General features: G+C 37.3%; 1 protein-coding gene across 1 annotated transcript in view; it reads right to left on the bottom strand.

Moving 5' to 3' along the window:
* Positions 1–23,774, bottom strand: part of CNTN3 (contactin 3) — a 340,350-nt gene that overhangs the window by 136,985 nt on the left and 179,591 nt on the right. Inside the window, exon 5 of the mRNA XM_017864604.1 lies at positions 21,225–21,320. Coding sequence (XP_017720093.1) covers positions 21,225–21,320 — 96 coding nt within the window. The remainder of the gene's footprint in view (positions 1–21,224; positions 21,321–23,774) is intronic.

Genomic DNA, 23,774 nt, shown 5'->3' with positions numbered 1-23,774 from the left:
TCCCTGATGTCTTCCTTCTTCCCAAACTCATAATATTTTCATTGATTCTGCTCTTACAGGACTTGCTATTCTCTGTCTTTTCTTATTTAAATCTAGGTCTAAATCTTCCTCCTACACATCACAAACTATTTTTGATTTATCTTTCTGATAGTACTCTCTCCCCCAATACAATACTTTGAATACGGTAGGATCAAAATAAATAAACACAAAATAAGCAATTACCTCAACTGCTGGGCTAAATTTATCTTTATGAGGAGTCCTTTCTTCTGTGGAGCAAGTGCCAAGAGATCAGGAATTTTCTTTCTTAATTCAATTTGGTTGAAAGGGGAACTTACAAACATTTTTTAAAATTCAGCAACTAATTACTTTTGCAGTGTGTCAGGGATGTCATACACATTGTATAAATAAAAGAAAAGGAAGATGGTTGTTAAATCTTCTCAATGTCGATTACTCTGGTTTATCTAATTAGGGCACTTTGAACACATCAAATCATATCTATGCTTATCTCTCTTTGACTACAACTCCATCTTTTCCTCCCAACACAGACTGAAGTCTATTTCCTTCTCAGAAAAGCTCAGAAACGATTTTTCCTTGTAGACATCAACATGTTCTTAATATAACTCAGGAGACAGCATGCCGTATTGGAAAAAAATTAGAGTTATCACGAAAGCTAAGTTTTAGTATGGGTCTGCCACACACCATATGACATTGCTCAAATCAAACTGAGACCCACAGAGGTCTCAGTTTCCTCATCTGAAAAATAAGGAAACCAGACAAGATTTTTCTACTGTGTGTTTCATGCCCACCACGATACTGCTGAATACTGAAGCAGTTATAAAACAACAGTCCATATAAAATTTAGTCTCTAGTTTGGATTATTGTGATTTTTTCACGTGAATTGTTCTTCAAGAGCACAAGTGGTAAGGACAGGTAATACAATTTCCATAGCTAGAATGAAAACCATTCTAGTCGAATCCATCATATTTTCACTTCTTTTCCCCTACTCTAAAAGATCTCCATAGACTAAAAGAAAAAAAAGAAGAAAAGGAGAAAAAGTCAGTATTTAGGCAAACTATTCTGTTAAAAATTTTCTATCATTATGTCTCTTAGATTTATATATGATTTCTGTCTTTGGAGTCATAGTTGGTAAAGTGTGCCTTATCCTTATACTAAAAATATATTTATCTATATTTTTATCTTAGTACCTGAATAATATTTTAAAATTTAAATGTAAAGAAAGGGAGTTGACATCATTTATGCCAAATGAATAGACAGTTATTTCCACACTCATCAATAGCTAATCTACTCTTTCTCTCACTTCTTCAAAATGCCCCCTTAATCACACAACAATATCATATAGATAGATTGGCAGATACATACATACATACACATAAAACGATCAATTTTTTGATTCATCATTATGTGTTACTGCCCTGTTCCTACAGAATAATTATAATATTTAAGTGCTATATTTATTTTAGTTCCATATTGTTTTAGTAATTCATAGGGCAAGTTCCCATATTAAACAACTTAATTTGCCTATATATATGCACAAACATATATAACATCTTTCAAATAAATTCATTCTTTGAAATACACATCAATATCATTATTACAAAAATTTTAAGCTTTTGATTAGAATCATCTCTTATTTGTATATTACTTTGGGAAAAATTGTTATCTTTACAACAATGAGATTTCATATTCACAAATATGGTTTATATCTCCAGCATTAAAATTGTAATGTTTTCCAGGAAACTGCTGTTTCTTTCTGCATAAACTACACATACCTTTTCAAAAATGTATTGCCTATATAGCCATTTACATATTGTTTTTATAATGACTGTGGCTAGTAGTATCCAAGAAGACTATCCAGTTTTCTATATGTATTTGTAAATGTGTGGGACACTATTTTAGCTTCAATGGATTTGTGGGTGACATTCATGAGTTCTCAGAAGATACAATGACAAGAGCCATTTTTGAATTATCCAGGAAGATCATCCCATTGCTCTTTTATTAGTAAGGATACTGCTTCCTATTGTTCCGATAGATAACCTTGATCCAGTTTAGGGGCAGTAGCCTCTCGTTCTTCATTTTTCTATTGTTGGTCATTGAGGTTATTTAGTCTTTTGCTGTTACAATGTTACGAGTGTCTCTTGAGTATTCCAATGCAAAATAGCAAATCAAAATAAAATCCACAAAATATAATGTTGAAAGGTGACAAATTAGGGAAAAATGTTTCATACAAGACAAACAAAATGCTAGTTACCTTAAAAGATAAGCAATGGTCAGAAGGCATTATTTTAAAGTTATTTCTTTTTACAACAAAGATTGTTTCTAAGGCGTTTATACTAACACTGTGAAGTGCTTAAACTATAATGGTAACTTTAAAAGTATAAATTTGTCTTTATAGGTTTCAATTATGGGAAAAAATGTGTAAGAAAAAAATAAGACTGAGAATAAATAGACCAAAATGAGGGTTATCTTGACATTGTGGTAATATGATTTTACCTTTGTTATTTAAACATGTTAAATTTTCTAAATGTTCTATAATAAGCACTGTTGCTTTTATTATTTGAAAAAAATCACACTGAACTATGTGTTTTTTTTTTTTTTGTCGTTTTTTTTTTTAGTTTCAAGAGAAAGACTTGGGTTCATTCTAAAATCTCACTTTTATAGATTCCTTAGTTTAGTATGCAATGGCAACTGTACACCAGTAAATAGCTTATTTTTTTCTATGTGTAATTTTCCTTCATCCAGATACTTTACTTCCTTAGCAAATCTATAATTTCACCAAAAGGAAAAGAAACTATGTATGTGTAGGTATGCACATATATGCACACACACACACTCACGAAGGGAAATGGCTAAAATATAAATAACAGCTACATTATCTCTCATTGCTAGTAATTATTTTGTTTGTGCTAGAGGAAGAAACCAATAATAAAAAGACATATAGAAGAATTTCAGCACAAGACATGTACTTACCAATTCTTTTCAGGACTAACATGATAACTCTACCTTGTCTATTATGTTGTATTTTGAAAAGTATAAAAAGGAATAAAAGAAAACTACAAATTCTCCTGCAAAGAAGCACATTCTCAGAACTGAGGATGTACAGAATAATGTGGCAGAATGGAAGGGATCCTTCATTCTCTCTTACAATAGGATGTTGGATGTTAAGTTTTAGAATTAAAACTGGAATTTGTTCTATTTTTCTATATAATGCTAAGATAAAGAAATGTGGAACTTTAGAAAAACCATAAACCAGAATACATATATTGTGTGAGTGCTAGAAGCATCACAATGGAGAGAATATGAAGATATGGGTAAAGTATAGCCAGGCCAAATATTTTATTTTATTTTATTTTTTGAAATGGAGTCTTGCTCTTGTTGCCCAGGCTGGAGTGCAACGGTGCAATCTCAGCTCACCACAACCTCCACCTCCTGGGTTTAAGCGATTCTCCTGCCTCAGCCTCCCGAGTAGCTGGGATTACAGGCATGCGCCACCACACCTGGCTAATTTTTTTTTTTTTTTTTTTTTAGTAGAGGTGAGGTTTCTCCATGTTGGTCAGGCTGGTCTTGAACTCCAGACCTCAGGTGATCTGCCTACCTCAGCCTCCCAAAGTGCTGGGATTACATGTGTGAGCCACTGCACCCAGCCAGGACAAATATTCTTAGCAGAAGACCTAGACCTAGCAAAAGACCTCGAAACTTGCTTCTTAAAATAGCAAGTTTGGAAAACACTGGGGAGTGGATGATGGGCACTTGCTTGGTGAGTATAGTGACAGATGCACTGAATGTCCTGACTTCACCACAATATAATATACCAGTGTAGCAAAATTGTACTTGTACCCCACGAATATATACAAGTAAAAAAAAGAAAAAGAAAAAGACTGACAAATACATACTTGATGGTAGGGCACAAGGTGCATTGATGGTGCATCAATGGATGCACACCTCAGGGCATCCATTGAAAGGTATCTCATTTTGATAAAGTATTAGAACTTGTTGTCATTTAAAGGAACGGTGTTCTCTCTCCTGTATGATATCATAGAAGCCATATGCACTACAAGTTCCCCAATGGTTGCTGGTGAGTTCCCACACAGCAGCATGGTGAGTCTCCAGTTAACCTTTCTTTGACTTGATGTTTTCCAGCTTAGCCAGAATGGCCCAGACAATCATTGCCTTCCTGCAGTCAGCTTATAGATCAGGGAAGGTAGGACCTTAAGAGGTCATCAACATTTGAATAAATTCTGCTCCACTGTGGGAGGGTGCAAACTTCAAGCTAATGTTCTTCAAAGGAAACTAATTTCCCACTGGTCTTGCAAGTTTGTGTTATACAAATCCCTGGATTTAAGACTAGGAATATTTCTGAGATGCTTTTGAAAATCTATCTATCTAATGTTTAAAAAAAAGGAAAACAAAATTCTCCAGAACATAATGTTGTAGGCCTTTAATAAAAGATTTGCATTGAGTAAGTCCTATCTTGGATTATCTCCCAGGTACAGTAACAATGGCTGGTTTTTCAAAGGTAGCACAGAAAAAGAAAGTCAAGGATAGGGAATGTTCACTCAGTAGTCAGTGCATATGTTAATTCTTTTAACAGAGATTTGAAAGTTATCCCTGTCTTTAGAGGGGACATAATTGAGGCCTAAAACTGGCTTGCTTTTTGGATCCTTGTCAATGTATTTCCTAATGGGGCCAGGTCTCGAGGGCCATTCTCAACTGTATGCATTCCCATCTCATTTCCCAATTTATGGCAGAGATTGTGGTAACTCTTTGTAATTAGACAGGGTATTTATGTTCTAGACTTTTCATCTGAAATCTTGTATGCAGCTTTGTAAGAATCTCCTCTGCCTTCTTCAGAGTAATTACCCTACATGAGGTGCTCTTGCATTCTCTGATCTTAGAAGAATTTCATATCATTCATCTCTCCTTTTGTCTTCTAATGAAGTCACATCATTGTTTCATATAGAGTAACTGAAGGTTGTTTTCCTAAAGTCTTAACTAGTATCCTTCTGGAACCAACATAGAGTAAAATTGTCTATACAGTTCTTCATTCTATTATATTATTTTTTATTTCAAGTGTAAAGGTTCTCTATTTCTTTTGCCAATGCACTAAACACAGCTTAGAAGAAGCGGTCATCCATGAACAAATTATTCAAGAGCCTTGCATATATATAAGGGCTATATGTTATGTCCTTTATCAGAATGTCTTACCGTGGTCCTGGGTCATGTTAAAGTAAATAAGAAGGCCATTTGCCTGAGGCTGTCTCTGAGACCAGAGCTCTTAGGTAAACAAACTGGAACTTATCTTGGAAACATTTTTTTAACTGACTAAAACCAAACAAAGCAAGATTTAGCCAATCATGAACAGCCAACCAGGCAACCGGCTACACAGATAGGAACCTCCCACTGAATCATATCCAGGTAAGTAAGGCAAATGCCTGGTCACATTGTCACCCAAATTAGGCAAACACCTAGCTATCACCAATTAGATAATTTCTCTATTTGCTTTCATGTTCAGCCCATAAAATTCTTTCACTTTTGTTGCTAGAGTGGAGCTCTCTGAACCTCTTCCAGTTTTTTGTGCTGCCTGATCCATGAATCATTCTTTGATCAAATAAACTCTATTTATTTTGTCTAAAGGTTTCTACAGTACTATTAATCCAACTGTTGGTTGTTCCATACTATTACAATTTATCTTAGAAATCTGTCCCTAAGCATGTGTACAAAAACTAGAAGTTCACAAAAATATATATAGAAACTATTCCTTGGACAGAACAGTCTCATATTTTTTGTTTTAACATTTCTCTACGTGACACTTCAACTGAGACTCACAGGTTATCTGTTTAATGGCACTTTCTTTGAATAAGAAGCCAATTTTTAGCTTATTTTTCAAGCTCTTGCAATTCAGAGTTATTGGAATATCCATTAAATTTGGATTTTTAAACTCATTTTACTCCTTGGAAAATGCCTACACTGCATTATGATGTTCTAATTGTGATGACTTGGTTTTAGCAAAACAGCATTTCTTTCAATTTTGTTGAAGATATTTGATGTTTCTCAGCTTGGAATACATACTTCCAACATACTTCACCAAGGATCAGAAAGAAGTCATGAATTCTTTAACACCTTTTATGAGATGCAGTGTGAATCAATGCATTTTGGAAATACAGAATTTTGCTTCTCCTACACTCCATTCACAGAAAGATCCAATGCCTTAACTGCACCCTGTGGATGTTACAATTCTCTTTATGTATCTGTATCTTGTTCTAATAGCCCATAAATTCTTCTTACTCTCTACTCTCATACTGTAGAGAACACAATCCTCCCATTGTATGGCTCAGGACTGTCCAACCCCTGCCCTCCACCTAACCTGTGAATCTGAGACTCAAATCCACAGCTATGAAAACCAAAAATAACTTTTACTGCTTACTGGCACTGAATTAAGAAAACCCATATAGATTCCATGTGAGAGCCACGGGAAAAACAAAACACATCACATGAGTATCTGTAAGTGGTTGGCAATATTAAGTATGTGCTGAGAATTAACATTTTGTGTTTATACCAGATGTCAGGTGTACTGCTTCTCTCTCTGAGTTGTCAAAAAGCATAATACAGAGAGAAAAGGTCAAAGAATCCTGGGGGATGTTAGTGGTGCTTAAAGGTTATAATGACTGAAAAAGATTGCTTTAAGTCTACATGTATCACCACTTCAGATGTCATTTCACATCTCAAGTGGAAACAGAATAGGCCTTCTTAAGAGATTTGTGGAATACAATATGTTTTGGCAGTAGAGCTGAAAACATGCTATGGTTACTGTAAGCCCGCCAGAATGGGTCCCCTTATCTGAAGATCAATGACTACAGATGATTGATGGACTAGTTTCCCCACCAGTAAACACCAGCCTGTTATTACCAGAACAGATGTAATGTGATCCATACATAATTAACTGAATTTACAAATGCCAGAAGTACATTAACTAGTCAAAGCATCCCTTCATTTACTCCTCCAGATTTCACAATGATATAGGAAAGAAATGACCCACTAACGCATCAAGAAATGAACAGTCAAGTTGAATCTGAATAAACTCAGGCAACTGACTCTACTTACTCACTGATAAAATAAGAGGAGAGACTCCTCTCTCTATCCTTTCCTCCCTCCCTCCCTTCCTTCTTCCTACCTTGCTTCCTCCATCCATCCCTTTCTTCCTTTTGTTCTTTCTTTCTCTTTCTTTAGAATTTGTCAGCCCAGTGTCCTATCTTTAAAAATATTCATATGGAGGAATAACATTTAAAATAGGTAAAAAAAAAAAAAAAAAAAAATCACTCTATTTGAAGAGAAAGTTATGAAAATTAGCGTTTGTACACAAAGCTGCCCCCTTGACTATTTTCACAAACCTTCAGAGCACTTGGCAGAGGATATTTTGAAAATCACTGGTGAACCTTATCTTTAAGCTAGGTCACCACTTCCTGAAGCGTGCTGCTCAGAACATCTGGTCCTGCAAGATGCTCCATAAACAAAGAGTTTTCTACTTAAGTAAGTTTAGGAAATGTTGCATGCTAGATTATTCCTCTTTGATAGGTAAAATCAATATTATCCCATTAAAAGCTCTGAGAAATAAAAGAAAGACACATTCTTGTTTTCCTAACATTTTGAAAAGTTTTCTTTTTAAATTGTCCTCATACTTTTCCATGGGGCCTATTACCATTCTCTAAGAACATACTGTGAAAATGCTGCTCAATGTCACCCAAATGATGTCTAAGCAGAACATATGCTGACAGAAGTATAAAACCATGAGAGAAAATAAGGAGTCTCTGCTGGGAACACAGACTTTATCAATTGTATTTCACGTATCAACCCATCAATTAGACAGTCTTGCCAGGAAGGCAGTGCTAACAATGTTACTCAGTGTGGAAGGTGCCCGGTAAATGGTAGTAGTACAGAGAGAATGTGGCAGGCTGTATAAAAACCAAATCAGAATTTAGAAGAAGTAACAGGAGTGGGCTGCAAAACACCTAATACTTTCAGATATAATAATGTCACTGAAACCATTGCATATGTTAGAAAAAAAGGAAAGGTCCTTAAATTTCTGAATTTACATAAAATTTACATTGGAAACAAAAGCGATTTACTTATAGCTACAATAGAATTAGGCACAGTTCTGCTTAGTTATGGTGTTTACTTTGGGGAACATAACATGTCCTCACTGGAACTGAGCTTTAGCTGACATCTGTCAACTGATCTTTCAAATTCACCTTCTTCCAGGTAAAATTGATCTGAAATATTACAGAGTTTGTATTTATGTATAACAGAATCTCACTCTTTAGACTTCCCCTACTCTGTTGTGCTTAGCTGACTGATTTATCCTCACTTTGGGGGCATAAAACATTTGCTAAGAAAAGTAATGATGCAAAATAGACTGGAAGGGGAGAATGTTTAATTACTTCAGAAAAAGTATGTAAAACAAATTTGGAAAACTATTTCCAGGACTGAGACGCTACTTTCAGATACTACAGGCCTCCAAGGGCCTATAATTAGCTGCTTTAATTAGCTTCATTTGGAATTATTTTATGTACCCCTGAATCTAATGAAAAGTGGATTTTTAAAGACTTTATAAATCATCCTCTTGACTGTCTCTCATATTTGTATTCCCTCAGATTGCTGAGTGAATGAGGCTTCTTTCTTTTTTTTTTTTATTATCAGTAAAGAATGTCCTTAAAGGAGCAGACTTTCAGCTGTGTCCTGTAGCCTGAAGGCACCTTCAAACCATGTAGTATTTCATCCATACCATTTAAAAAAAATTGGAAAATTTTACCAGCATACAGTTTCTGGCTTTTCTTTAAAAATTTACTTTCTCCATGGCAATAATCCACTGGAGCTAAGTAGCCCATGAACCCTTCAGGTGGAACATTCAGTTTACCGCAATCCCTTCTACACCGAATTTTATACAATTTTTCATTATTATATATTGTTTTCTTTATAGTAGAGTTGGAATAATGTAGACTGGTTATCATATGCAGATCTCTGTCAAATATGGAGGGAAGACTACAAAGGTCAAGTAACTCAAGAAAAAAATAAGAGCATGTGGTGAATTACGTTATTATTATTTGCTGCTCCTCTCTGTGGCAGGACAGTTCTGGCCCATTTGGTCAGCATTGACCATAACAGTTACTCTGGAAAATGGAATGAATAAAAGTGATGTATATACCACCTGTGAACAACTTGCATAGTTCAGACAGTTTTATTTTCTCTGTGTCATGAAAATAACACGTCCCAGGTTGGGACCATTCTTTCCCAAAACAACAAAATCACATGGAATACAGATTCAGCCAACCCACTGCTTAGAGGCTACGTGGATAGGAAATTAATCTTTATTCTTAGATGCCTCTGAGACTTTGGAGTTGTTTGTTGCTGCAACATAACCTAGTGAAAGCTGATGGATGCAGAGCAAATTTCATATAAATAGTGAAAAATATCTCCATGTGTTTTATATACAAAATGTGTCTGTGTCTAATGAATTTAACTTAGCCACGGTTAGGAAAAAAAGCCATGGTAAGAACTGTAACCAGCAAATGGGAAATGCATGTGCCAAATCCTTAATAAACTCAAAAAAGGACTGCATTTTCTATATTTTTAAAAAAATGCAAATAAAGTAAATGACGCTGTTTAGAGATTTAGCTGTTACCAGGAAAATAATTGCCCAAGTCTCAAATCCTAGCCCTCCTTTCATTGGAATCACTTGTCTGGCTGCTGCAGACCTGTGGGAATAGCGAAAGGTGACCACTGTGCAGTTTCTGTGAATGAATTCTTACTGAAAACTTCATGCATGATTCATTCTACAATTTCTTACTTTTAACCCCGGTATCATTTCAAAGTCCAACTTGCTCAACTTAAGGAGGAAAAACAGGTTTTAAATAAAAGCTAGATCTCAAAAGGAAGGGGATCAATTTTGAAATTCCCTTCCCACAAGACCAACCTGTGTTTTCCTTCAGACAGAGCAACAATCGCAGGCACAGACACACAGTAACAACAATAACAACAAAAACAAATTCAAATTACTCTGGGGTGAGGTGCCAAGTGGTGCCTATGAGGATCAAAAACTACAAAACCTTAACCAAGTGGTAAGAGAAGTGCTCAGTCTCTGTGAGCATTAGTGCAGTTGACTACGAAGCACCCACCAGCTACTCCACACCTGGGCAGGTGGACAGATGAAAGCCAGGAAATTTCAGTTACACAACTAGGCAGACTAACAACTTTGCTCTCCAAGACAGCATTCTTGTAAAAGTTTAAAAAAAATTATCCTCATACTTTTGTCAATGTTCCATGTAAGCCACAAAGTTCACTTTGTTTTAGAGTTTAAAATGTCCTACTTAATAAAATTCACCCACAAAAATACTTCAACTCTTGCACTTGCTCTGGCATAAATATTTCTCTATTCCTTTAAATGGATTTTGAAAGCATTTACATTTGTATGACTTGAAGACAATGTGCTTCAAAGTGTGGCTCAAAAACCATCTGAATCAAGACTCTCCTGGGTCACTGATGAAGAATGCCGATTTCCAGGAAAGACCCCACGCTATGCAGTCAGAATCTCTGGGAGTGGGACTGTGGAATCTACATTTTAAACAAGGCCCCTAAATGAGCCACTAGAGTTTACAAAACACTGCCCTATGACCAAAATCACTTGATTTGGACTTTATCTGTGTAAGAAACACCCATCAATTGATCTAATACATTGTAAGGTTTCTTTGTTACAATAGCATGTGTAATATTAATTAAAACACAGGTACACACACATGCATTGCAATGGAAGTAACCAATGTTTTATTTCCCCCACTTGCTAGTGCACAGATCAATTCTTGGATCTCACCTGGTGTTTCCTAGTCTTTTTTTTTTTTTTTTTTTTTTTGACCAAAGGCATCAACTAATGGTCATTCTGTTTCTTTTTGGGATAAGAGACAAAGCCTTTACCATTCTTGATTTATAGATAATTTTTTACTTAAAGCTGAAAACATAGGTCAGAACTCTGCCATATCAAAATAAATTCTGCTGAAGCACTCTCTCTCGAACAGTGGATTTAAGCCCCTGAGTTTCCACATGTAATTATTTGATGGGCTTAAGGCTCCTCTGTCTGTGGGTGGATGGAATCAGAGCAAGAAGACTCGGCTGTCTTTAGAGTGAGAAAGAATGATTTTCTCATCCTACTACTGCAGACCAGTTAGGGGATCTGGGAATAAAATGGAAGGGGGAAGTGTGAAGCCATGCTGCTGTGAGAAAAATGTAAGAAATGGTCAGGGGCATTTCTGATGCTTGGGGGAAATTCGCCTGCAGACTGAAAGTGTAAGTAGTAATGAATGAATGAATCCAGTTTCTCAAAGTTGTTTCCATGACCCTGACTCTTTCCAGAGTTCTTTGTGGTATGTTCCATGCTGACTTTAATCCAAAAGGGATGTTGTGACAGCCCCAGGGACAGCTGTCAAAACATATAGCTGCTGTTTCTCTATTTTTAACATTAAATTTCCTATTCTCCTTGCATGTGTCATTACTACATACATACATACATACCACCCAAAATGATATCCATTGCATTAGTTATGAGCTTTTGTTTGTAAGAAACAGAAATCTACCAGAGTCAGCCTAAGTAAGGATCAGAATGTGGTATACAGACATGAGCTGTTTCATAGAACCCAAGGGCTAGAAAACAGCTACCAAGAAATGAGAGCTGGGGAGACTGCAGCCCAGGCAGTCTTTCCTCCTTAATCTCTGACCCTGGTCTCTTCTTGTTTCTGTCTGGCTACATCTCTGCTCCTGAGGCATCAGCTTTCTTGGCTGCCTAATCTACATGATAGAAAGGCTCTGTTCCAAACTCTCAAATTCAGACTTGTAGGCTTACAGGTCAAATATCAAATTTTCAGGAGAAAGCATCTGATTGGCTCATCTTGTGGCAGGTGTCCTCCCTGGGCCATTCAGCTGAAGTCAGTTGCAATGTACTGGCTGGGCCCCTGGGGTCACTGATGCTAGTACACAATGGGCATCTCAAAGCCATCTCCATTCCTTTTCTCTAAACATAATTGTTTTAACTTTTTCATCCTCAACCACAGATAATCCAATGAGGAAAGAAACCCAAACATTTTCTAGAACCATGTTTTCTAAAGTGGGGTACAGATATTCCCAGCCGGACAATCCCACAAGGTACAGAAAGAAAGTATAATTAATCCCCTTCATAGATTTACTTTTATTTAGATATTTTAAATTTTTACATTTTTCCATAAACATATTAAGATGGTAGTATATTTGCATGTGTATAAATAAATCAGACATTTCAAACAATTCACATAGATTGCCTTCTTAAATATTCACAATGATCCTATAAGGGTAGGTTCTGTGATTACTTCCCATGTACAGATAAGAAATAAGAGATACAGAGGTTAGGCAACCTATTCCAAATTCCATAGCTTGTAATGTCAGCGTTAGAATTGGCACTAAGCAGTCTAGCTCTAGGTGCCCAGTTTGTACCCTCTCTGCCTCCTTCATAAGTGTATATGTGTGAGTGTGACTGTGGCATGGTGGTACATAAAAACGTTTTCATTGTTACAGAGTATCTATTAAAGGAGTCTGAAAAACACTGTTTTAGAAGGTAGAAAATGTGTAAATAAAAAAAAAATTGAAGCCTATAATGTTTGTGAGCACAGGAAAATTTTCCATCAGAAAGCAGCTGATCAGCTGGGCTCACGCCTGTAATCCCAGCACTTTAGGAGGCCGAAGCGGGTGTATCACTTGAGGTCAGGAGTTTGAGACCAGGCTGGTCAACATGGCCAAGCCCCATCTTTATTAAAAATATAAAAATTAGGTGGGTGTGGTGGCGTGTGCCTGTAGTTCCAGCTACTCAGGAGGCTGAGGCATGAGAATTGCTTGAACCCGGGAGGTGGAGGTTGCAGTGAGCCAAGATTGTGCCACTGCACTCCAGCCTGGGCAACAGAGGGACATTCTGAAAAGAAAAGAAAAAAAAAAAAAAAAAAAAAAAAAAAAAAAAAAAACAGAAAGCAACAGACCTAGGTGCCCAAATCTACCATGACATGGGTTTGGACAAATCACCTAACTGCTCTGAGCCTTGGCTTGTCAATGTAGAATGAGAGTAGTAATCTCTTCCTTGAAGTTCTGTTAGGAGCAATAAGCTCTGTGTCTGGCCAATAATAATGGCACCTATTATTGTCATTCCAGGCTTAACTAGTCACTAGCAAACTCATCATTTTCATTCCCTGTGGGACCATATGTACCTGAGGACAGAATTCCTATCTATCTTCCTATTTTCTGCAAACTGAACTCAGTGCTTTTCTCTTGGGGAGTGGTTTCGGGCAGTATTCAACAAGTATCAATTTGGATATATTTCTATCAACTTCATGAGCAATATGCTCAGTTTTTCTTACTTAATATCAATCTTATTCAAGTGAAGAAACATATTTATTATAGTAAAATCTTACTAGAAGACATATCACATCTTCCACAAATAAATAGCTATTTGATGGATACTTGAGTAAATCAAGAATGAATACAGTGGATGGATGGATGGATGGATGGATGGATGGATGGATGGATGGAATGATGCCTGGATGGACAGATTTAGAAAGAAAAAAAAAAAGGAAAGTTGGAAGGCAGGCTCAATTAATATTTTAAATTCACAGCTTCCACATTCAGGCACTTTGGAGAAATTCAGGATTTTCATCTCCATTTCCAACTACAAAATGGTCTATACAGTACAACAAATGTTTCCTTTAGAGATCAAAATAGTTTACAGTTATCCATATAAAAGCAGTTAAAGTTTATGTGTCAATCGATTTAGAACATACTTGTCTTAATGCAACTATAAATCTGTTAATATTCTGAACTTCTGAAAATGTCAATAGTCACATCAGTATTGACAATTCAAAAAAATAGTTATAATTTTGAGATTCATTCAGTCTACAGATGGATTACCTGTTTGTTTGCCATGACATGCTAACCTATCCTCAGGATAGGAACAATAAATAAGCAGTAATATTCTATTGTACAGATGCCAATTTCTCAATAGCCTATCAATCATCTGCTTCCTAGTCTTGATCTTGCAGTTTGTGGTGACATAAGTGCTGCTGTAATGCAACTTTTGCACCTACTCCTTTAGGGAAGGTGGAAATCACTGGGCTATTAGAGAAGCAGTCTACACAGTGACCTCTGATGCAAATTTGATGGGAGCCAGAAAGCATATTCTTAATTCTTTTTTCCCCCCTAAAGAGACAAAGTATTGCTATGTTGCCCAGTCTGGTTTCAAACTCCTGGCCTCAAGGGATCCTCCCATCTTGGCTTCCCAAAGTGTTGGGATTACAAACTTGAGCCACCACGTCCACTGCAGAAGGCATATTCTTTTTTTTTTTTGGAGACAGAGTCTCACTCTGTTGCCCAGGCTGGAGTGCAATGGCACAATCTTGGCTCACTGCAAGCTCCACCTCCCGGGTTCCAGCAATTCTCCTGCCTCAGCTTCCCAAGTAGCTGAGATTACAGTCACCTGCCACCACACCCGGCTACTTTTTGTATTTTTAGTAGAGATGGGGTGGGGGTTTCACCATCCTGGCCAGGCTGGTCTCAAACTCCCAACCTCAGGCAACCTGCCTGCCTTGGCTTCCCAAAATGCTGGGATTACAGGCATGAGCCACCATGCCCAGCTAGAAAGCATATTCTTTCTTCCCAAACAAAACATCAAATTTAGAGATTCATCTCTATATCTTTTTTATTTTGACACTACCTACACATATATTATGTATTCTTGACTTCAAGATTTTGAAAAACGCTAATGTTTTAAGGTTTATTTTATTAAATTTTTTTTTATTTTTTTTTTTTTTTTTTTTTTTTTTTTTTTTTTTTTTTTTTTTTTTTTTTTTTTTTTTGGAGACAGAGTCTCACTCTGTTGCCCAGGCTGAAGTGCAAGGTGCAATCTCAGCTCACTGACACCTCTGCCTCCAGGGTTCAAGCGATTCTCCTGCCTCAGCCTCTCAAGTAGCTAGGACTATAGGCGCATGCACCACCATGCCTGGCTAATTTTTTTTTGTATTTTAGTAGAGGGGGTTTCACCATGTTACCCAGGCTGGTCTTGAACTCCTGAGTTCAGGTAATCCACCCTCCTCGTGCCCCGAAGTGCTAGGATTACAGGCGTGAGCCACCACACCTGGCCCATTGTAAAGTTTAACTGTATTACCTGCAGAACAGTAGCAAAGTGTTCTTCAAGGAAAACTGTGTACCTAAGATGACGCTCTATAATACTTACAGATTAAATTGTTTGAGGAAATTGTTGTTCTGAGACACAATCACATCCAAAAACACTAGTCATGTGTCTCACTGCATTGATGAAGTCTAGCAACTGGACAAGTCTTCCTAGAGATGAAGATGCCTATTTAGTGCCTTTTCTTTAGGTTCTCCCAGCTAAGCTACCTGAGCTGACTTCTGTTTTTCAGTCTATCCATCTTGGGCAAAGAAAAAAAAATAAAGATGTTGATACCGAAGTTGTAAATCCCATGCCATCTGGGCATTTTGCTAACAGTTCTCACCTTTGTCACATCAGGGTTTACAAGGCAATTTTTAGCATAATGTCACTTCAGCCTCTATTACCTGCTGTTTGGCATCTCACATTCTCTTTTTTCCATCCCAAGGGCTATGTTGTTATAATACGTGAATGGCAGTGTACAAGACTTCCATTTCAAGAATATGTGCATAACAGAGATATGGAAAGCTGAATCAAGACACAAAAGTCATTTGCTGATTAAACACTGGGACAGACTCAAGCCTGTCTTCTACTCAGAATAAATTTTTATCAGCCATTGTTGAACAGAACTCATCTCTTTATTAACATGCACGTATGTAATAACTTGATTAACCTATGAATTCCTGAGTGATTAATATTTATCATAAGGTGCCCATGAACTAGTCTTATGACCTTACTGAAAACAGGGTAATTTTTCTTGTGTATATGAATGTCTAATGATTGTGTAGTGATATCAGCAACTGAATGGTAATTAACACGAACTCCCAGCTTTTCACATGACTGATAACTAGATTAATAATTATGCTGCAGGTGATGCATGTCCAGTCCTCTATTTCTGGCTTTTGATTTCCTAGTTTTCTAACAGATTTTGGGAGGTTAATTCCTCTTGCTTCATAGAGGTGCTGGATTGCTCTGCAGAGAAAGCAATGACTAGGAAGTGGCAGAAAATGACACAGAATGATGGGGAGATAAGAACTTTCTCAGACGACAGCAGTCTGTTGCTGTGAGGTTACAGGGATTCCCAGGAAAATTCCTCATTGTCTCCCACCATAAAACACTTTTTTTGTTATTATAGTATCAAATAAATGGCAAATGCTCTTATGCAAATCTGCCCCAAGTTGCTGATACTATCTCATAAATTACATAGATGAATTAAGGAAATACGACTAACATATGCGGTTTCCACACTTTGGGATCCTTATTTAGGCCTTTTCCACATCTATCTTCCTAATCTAGTCGTGGAGAACATTTCTGGATTTTATCCCAAATAAGCAAAAGAAAGTTATAAACTTACTGCACTAAGAGGAGATTTTAACACAATTTTACTATGAGTCAAAACATTTAGTTAACTCTGGGGATATTTCTTCTAATGTGATTTTAAGCATTGCCGATGTGTTAAACAATGGGCTGGAAAATTAAAACAAAACCATGAACTGTGCTGCCTCTGATTTTGAAACGTCAGAGCTTTTGGCTTAGGACAGTGTCACTTCTGCTGAGGACTCTGTGCCTTCTCATTTGGAGAACAGCAACAGGGTGCTGGTTTAGAGCATGCCATACTAGAAAGAGCCCTGGTCATGAGTCAGAGCCTCCAGGTTCTAGTTTTACTTCTTCACAGCTCTGTGATTTTAGGTTGGCCGCCTCCTCTCTGAGGCACACTTTGCAAACTCCCAAAGTGTAGCCCTAAATAAAAGCTGGAGGGCTTTGCGCTGAAGCTTAGTTTCTGGCCTCGTGACTCATGTGCCATTTCTAAGCAGGAAGTCTGGGCTCAAGGCACTAGGCAATGGCTGGTCTTAAGAGCCCACGCTCTTAGCATCTCCAGGAGTCAGCTTCCAGACTCTACTGTACATTGTCACTCATCTTCCTCCCTATACTTTTACCCAAAAAGAATCTCACTAGAAGGTAATTTCCACAAAGGACTAGAATACTGCTTGGCATCTAAGCAACACTCAATAGACAGAGGCTAATACTATTATGATTATTTTTATTTTATTTATTGTATTTTTTTTGAGACAGGGTCTCGCTCTGCTGCCCAGGCTGGAGTGCAGTGTTACGATCAGCTCACTGCAACCTCCACCTCCTGAGTTCAAGCGATCCTCCCACCTCAGCCTCCCAAGTAGCTGGGACTACAGGTGTGCATCACCATGTCCATCTAATTTTTTGTATTTTGGGTAGAGGTGGGGTTTTACCATGTTGCCCAGGCTGGTCTTGAAATCCTGAGCTCAAGCAATCTGCCTGCCTTGGCCTCCCAAAGTGCTGGGATTACAGACATGAGCCATTGTGCCCAGCTGGTTATTATTATTATTATTACTGCCTTTCTTTGCTTACTGTGTTAGGCTGATGTAAGAGGGAATACAACAGACAAATAAAATATGATTGCATCTTCAGTAATCATAAAAATAACAAATTTAAACATCTCTAACCACAGAGAAGGAACCAAGAAGAAATGTGAAGTGAATAAAGGTAACACAAAGTGTGGAAGACAGACAAGGGCAAGCACATATCCTGTAGGGACTGTGCGACTTTGTGGGAAGAAAACCAAATGGGCCACAGCACAGGCCATAAGTTCTCTGATTAATCCCTCATCGCTTGTACTGATACACCCTGGAGTGACAACTTCAGCTGCTCTCTGACCTGGCTCACACTCTCTACTGAATTAAAGGCCATGAGTCAAAAAGGTGATGAAGCAGGGCTGATACCAGCTGCTGTGGACAGAGTTTACTCTGATCTGTCAATGCCCACACCTGTCTGGTTGGCACCCAGGGCATTTTGGCTGTTAAATGATTATATCTCCACAAAATTTCCAGTGAACTCTCAAAAAGCACGTATAACTGGCCAAATTTTAAAAAACGTATTCCTTACATGAATGTGTTCATTTCTTCAACCAATATTCACTGTTTGTTACAAATCAGCCTTGTACTAGACTCTTGGGTGCAAACACCAACATAGGCCTGTCCTCAAGAAGCTCATAAGCCAGTGTGTTAAGACAGTGGATGTGAACTGTGAATACCTCAGCATTACAGACACTTGGATCAACGAGCACCACATTTTTTAGCATCTAAGTCTGCACAATCTGGAACTGAGGGAAGCATGCTTTTGGTCAATGTTATTTGCTCTCCTATGCATGCTCTGGGTTCTTATGGGTACATGTCTGACATCTGGGAAGATTTCTTCCCACCTTCACCTATTTGACTTCCACTGTCATCCCAACCTAGTGTTTTAAAAATGAAAGGACTCGGCTGGGCACGGTGGCTCACGCCTGTAATCCTAGCACTTTGGGAGGCAGAGGCAGGCAGATCACCTGAGGTCTGGAATTTGAGACCAGGCTGACCAACATGGAGAAACCTCGTCTCTACTAAAAATACAAAATTAGCCGGGTGTGGTGGTGCATGTCTGTAATCACATCTACTCTGGAGGCTGAGGCAGGAGAATGGCTTGAACCCGGGAGGTGGAGGTTGCTGTGAGCCGAGATTGCGCCATTGCACTCCTGCCTGGGCAACAAGATTGAAACTCCATCTCAAAAAAAAAAAAAAAAAAAAAGAAAGGACTACCTTTGAAAGTCACCAAAGGCAGAGAAAAATCAGGATATCATTACTTAGGATAGGTGTGATGGGCTAACAGTTCTCCAATTTTATAACATTTGAATAGATTTATCTTTTGGGACATGCTTCATCCAACAGCTTACTAAGACATGTTCAATGTGTGCATACTTAGCCAACCAAAAACTTCCTCCTTTCCAATCAGTGAATGTATCTAATCATAATAACACTTAAAGAAAACCACTCAGTTGGAATTTTAAATTGGGTCAACACCTATAAAACTGATCACAACCAAGACTATCCAGCAATTATTTTATGTCCATTTGAGACAATATAAATTTAAATTATTTTGATACTTCCTTCCTAGATGTAGTTTTGGCAATTATTTATTTCTGTCTAATATATCTCCCTCTGTTTTCTCATAATAAAACACTTCCTTTGGAAACTGCTTTTTTCTCATTCCAGTGCTTGTCAGTAGGTGGACTGACTCAAGTCCTCAGCTTCAGGGCTCCCATAAATAAGGCTGATTCTAAAAGAATCAGGAGCCACAGAGAGACAGGGTGTCTGCTTCATTAGGATATTTAGCATTAAGGATCAGAGAGCTTAGAGCTGTCAGAGGCCACCTTTGCCCCTACAAGGAATATACATGGGAATGGAGGCAATATTGAGACAAGTGGAATCAAGAAATATAGGGAAAAATGGATGGTTTATGAAATTGGTTCAATCCCTGAATCCAACAAATTGGGTTTTCAGGGAGCAGACCCCTAAATAGAGTTTGGAATATAAGCTTTTAATCAATGATCAAAACCCATAAAGGAAAACCTAGGATTCAACTGGGAAGAGAAAGAAACTGAACTGTGATGTGGTCCAACAAAGACATGGTCATCCTGACAGGAAGCTGTGGATTCAATCAGAAATGACCAGTGTTGGTCAGAAATGGCTGACCCTTCATATCCCAGCCTTGCTCAGTCACTAGATGTGGGCTTCCTCAAGAGGGGTGTGACTATGGGCAAGTGTCTCTCTACAGCTGGGGCAGACCAGGAAGGAGTGAGAGCTGGTGGGCATCCACTAACCCCACACCCCATGGTGAGACAGCATGTCCTTCTCGATGGCTTATGTCTTTGTAAAACTACACAGTGCTACTAGAAGCCATTTGATCATCCCAGTTATGTGAGCCTGCAAACTCCCAATTTTTGGTCAAGATAGTTTGACTTCTGTTACTTCGTTTGCAATCAAGAAGCTCTATGCTTCCCTTGAAAGTTAAAGTTCTTCTGAAATGTCAAGATTCCAGCAATTATGAACACCCTTGAAATAAATTGGAGAACACAATTTAAACCCACAGCAGATCATGTGATGGCTGGCAATCCTATTTGTTAATCAAGTTCCAAGTCTGCAGCCCCCAGATGGTTCACAAATTTCAAGTGGCCAGATCCTGAAGATGGGAGATATCTGTTTTATTGGGCTGAGGGTTTGTGATCAAAACTGACAACTCATTGGGTGGAAACGACTGTAATTTGTATAGCACAGAACAAATAAATTCCAGCATGTTTTCCTTTGAATAAGTTTTACTATAATGACAAGTAGACTTCTCAGTTTTGCTTCTGGTCAGAAAGATCCACTCTAACTTGTTTATCTCCCAGTAATTCTCATCCTCTCAATAACAAAATGTGTGTTTCTCTGAGAACAGTGATTTATTCATTAATAATGCCCTCTTTGTTCCTGCAAGTGACCAAGTTTGCAATAGAGAGCACGATAGGAAAATCAAACCAGCACTCTAGGCCTATACTGGAGAGATAATCAAATTATTTTCATATGTGCTAAAGTTCATTTTTACTCTGGGTCACTATCTTGGTACGGTTCTGAATTTCTAGTAATATTTCAATTTATACCAGTATAGCATAAAATTTGCACTTCCAATGCTCCAATGTAAATGATGTGAATATACACACATATCATTTATATATATATATAAAATACGTATATAAAGAGGCTTATTGGCACACACTAATAAGCTTGTGTGTATGAGAGAGAGAGAGAGAGAGAGAGAGAGGCAGACAAACAGCAAAGATCCAATTTGACATGGCATAAGACTAAAAAGCAAATGATAATGGTGTAATGACAAAGCATTGTTTAGCACCATTAGGTAACTGAAGTGAATGTGATCTCTCTTGTCTTTAAAACCCCAAAAGTCAAGGAGTCAATTGTTTAGAAACTTCTCTGGATGGACTATTTTCTGTAGAGTTCCTCATATTCCAACTCAGCTGACAGAATCTAATGGCCAAGTTATCAAGTTTCTCAGAGTAATTTACAGATGCAATAACAGTACATGCGCTGCAGGCCTTGCCCTGAACCTTAATAAATATGAAAAGCAGAAACAGAGCATGACTTACCTCCAGAGTGTGGTGGGGGGCCGCAGAGCAGCACAACTCCCTGGCCTTCACGCACAGACACTGTACTCCTCATTTTGGTTTTAAAATTTTCAAGATCTGATTAGAAAACAAAACAAAACTGAATTTCAGAAAGGCCAATTAAATGACAAATTTTACACCAAGACCTTCCTTTCTCTTAGAAAACAATTTTATTTTTTGCTTTTTTTCTTTAAAAATTTTTATTTTTATTTACTTAGAATTTCACCCTTTATTTTAGATTCAGGAGGTACACGTACATGTTTGTTATGTGGTTATATTGTGTAATGCTGAGGTTTGGGGTATGATTGATCTTATCACCCAGGTAGTGAGTACGGAACCCAGTACGTAGTTTTCTAATCCTTGCCCCTCTCCCTTCCTCCCCACTCTAGTCGTCCCCAGGGTCCATTGTTGCCTTCTTTACAGTCATAAGTACCTAATATTTATCTTTCACTTATCAGTAAGAACATACAGTATTTGGGTTTCTGTTCCTGCATGGAAAACAATTTTAAAATCTCTTTCCAAGAACCTAGAGAGAAAACTACTTGCTTTGAGGTAGAAAAGCTGCTTTCTTTATTAAAACTTCTAGAAATTCAGCAATACAATATAAATATATACCCACTGATCCCACGTTGCTGAAATAGTGTCAAAAATGGCATAAACTATCCAAAGGCAAAGTGTATATCAGAATGAACCAACCAGATAATATAATTCAAAAAAGGAAATGAAATATCCTAAATCAAAAATATACATAAATACGACTTTCACATTCACCAGTGATTCACCATGTCATGAATACGTTCAGCTTTAACTTGTAAAAATGACCAACTATTCATGAATTTCCCTCCTAAAATATTCTATTATAAATAGCCTAAATAGATTTTATTCTACCTATAATTATTTTTATTTACAAAAATATGTGAAAATATTCAGTTTCTGAGTACAAGTCCTATTTTCCCCATATTGTGAAGGGCTCTATAGAAGATATATTGTCACTGGAAATTACCAAGTACGTAGAATTCAAAGGATAACAGTAATTTAAATCAGCATATTCCCTTTTATTTATAGCTGCTAAAAATAATTATAAGTATCCAAAGAATTTTTCAAGTGTTTAAAAAAGTTAAAAAAATAGCAATCAAGGGCAAATACTATTTTGATTACCGGTGGTTATTTTTAGAGAACATTTAATTTCTTCCAATGGCAATCCAGTACAGCAAATACTGATTCATTCTTTCCAACTTAAATTACAGGAGAGAGAAAATTCTGTTGACTTCGTTTTTAAAAATGCTTTAGTCTATAGAGAAAGAGGAAGAAATACCTGTTTCTCTAAACTCTGACTTACAAAAAAAATGCTTGTGAATTACACAGTTAATATACTCTATGGTGTCACTTTCTGTATCAGAACAATTGCACTGTCAGTTTCTGAAAGAATATACTGATTTCACAGCTCTTAAGGGCTTATATAAATTGCCTAAGTGGTGTCTATACAGAGTGAAACAGTAGATGTATTTTAGAATACAACTTGGAGAGTTTCAACTTTTCTTTGAAAAATATATAAAGCAAAATAATTACCTTCAAATTGATAAAACCAGAACCTGTAGACATTTAAGGATATTCTAAGGACTATATAGCAGTGTATCAGAGAGAAATAAGAGGGCCTATGTGCCTCATAATATTGTTACTGAAAAGTAGTATTAAATTGCGAAGTTTTAAATATGGAGTAAAGTGATTCAGCAAAACTCTCTTGTGTGTGCCCATAAAGGAGAAAAAAACAGTTGATGGACTTATTTTAACCACAGGCTATCCAGAAGAAATTATACAATAACAGAGTATTGTAAAATCTGTAACTAAAATGCAACATTCTCAAAACATTAAGCCTCTGGAATGTAACTAACTGAGTTAGAATTGCGAAATTGGACCATCCAAATGTTTACCAATGGCTAAATGGGGCAGTACATCATATCACAATGTAGTCATACATGGAATTTCCAAAGATTATTTTTTGATGATCAAGTATGTATCATCATTGCTGACTTCCTGTCCAATTCCTAGTTATCTTCTGCCATATATTATTTCACCTTGTGGAAGTTTTCTATCACTGATTTTAGCTAGAATATGCAAAAACGTATAGAATGGTTCTATGGAAACCAGTAATGTCTCCTCCAAAGGTAAAATCTCTTTTGCCTAAGCACAAATATAGCTGGCACAGATCTGCCCATTGGTCTAGATACATGCATTGATACTCTTTCTGCAGTGCATGAGTGCAAGGAATATTGTTCTGGATATCTGATATGGCCAGTTCATGGACGTAGCATCAGGAAACAAAGAAAAATAACTTAATCATAATGGCACATTTTAAGTGGCACTTTGCTGAAAAGGGGGTAAGTATACAGAGGACTGCGTAGTTAATCTACAGGTGTAACCAAGGCTTTAACAAGCGGAACCCGGCCAAGTAGACGGACAGTAGCAGTAGCAGTCAGAGGGCCGGGGTGGGCATTTTTCTGAGGCAGATGGAGCAACATAGATGTATAAGAA

Source organism: Rhinopithecus bieti, unplaced genomic scaffold (genome assembly GCF_001698545.2).
Source record: "Rhinopithecus bieti isolate Rb0 unplaced genomic scaffold, ASM169854v2 scaffold_76550, whole genome shotgun sequence".
In the NCBI taxonomy this organism is placed as follows: Eukaryota; Metazoa; Chordata; class Mammalia; order Primates; family Cercopithecidae; genus Rhinopithecus; species Rhinopithecus bieti.
This window is presented reverse-complemented; position numbering and strand designations above follow the sequence as displayed.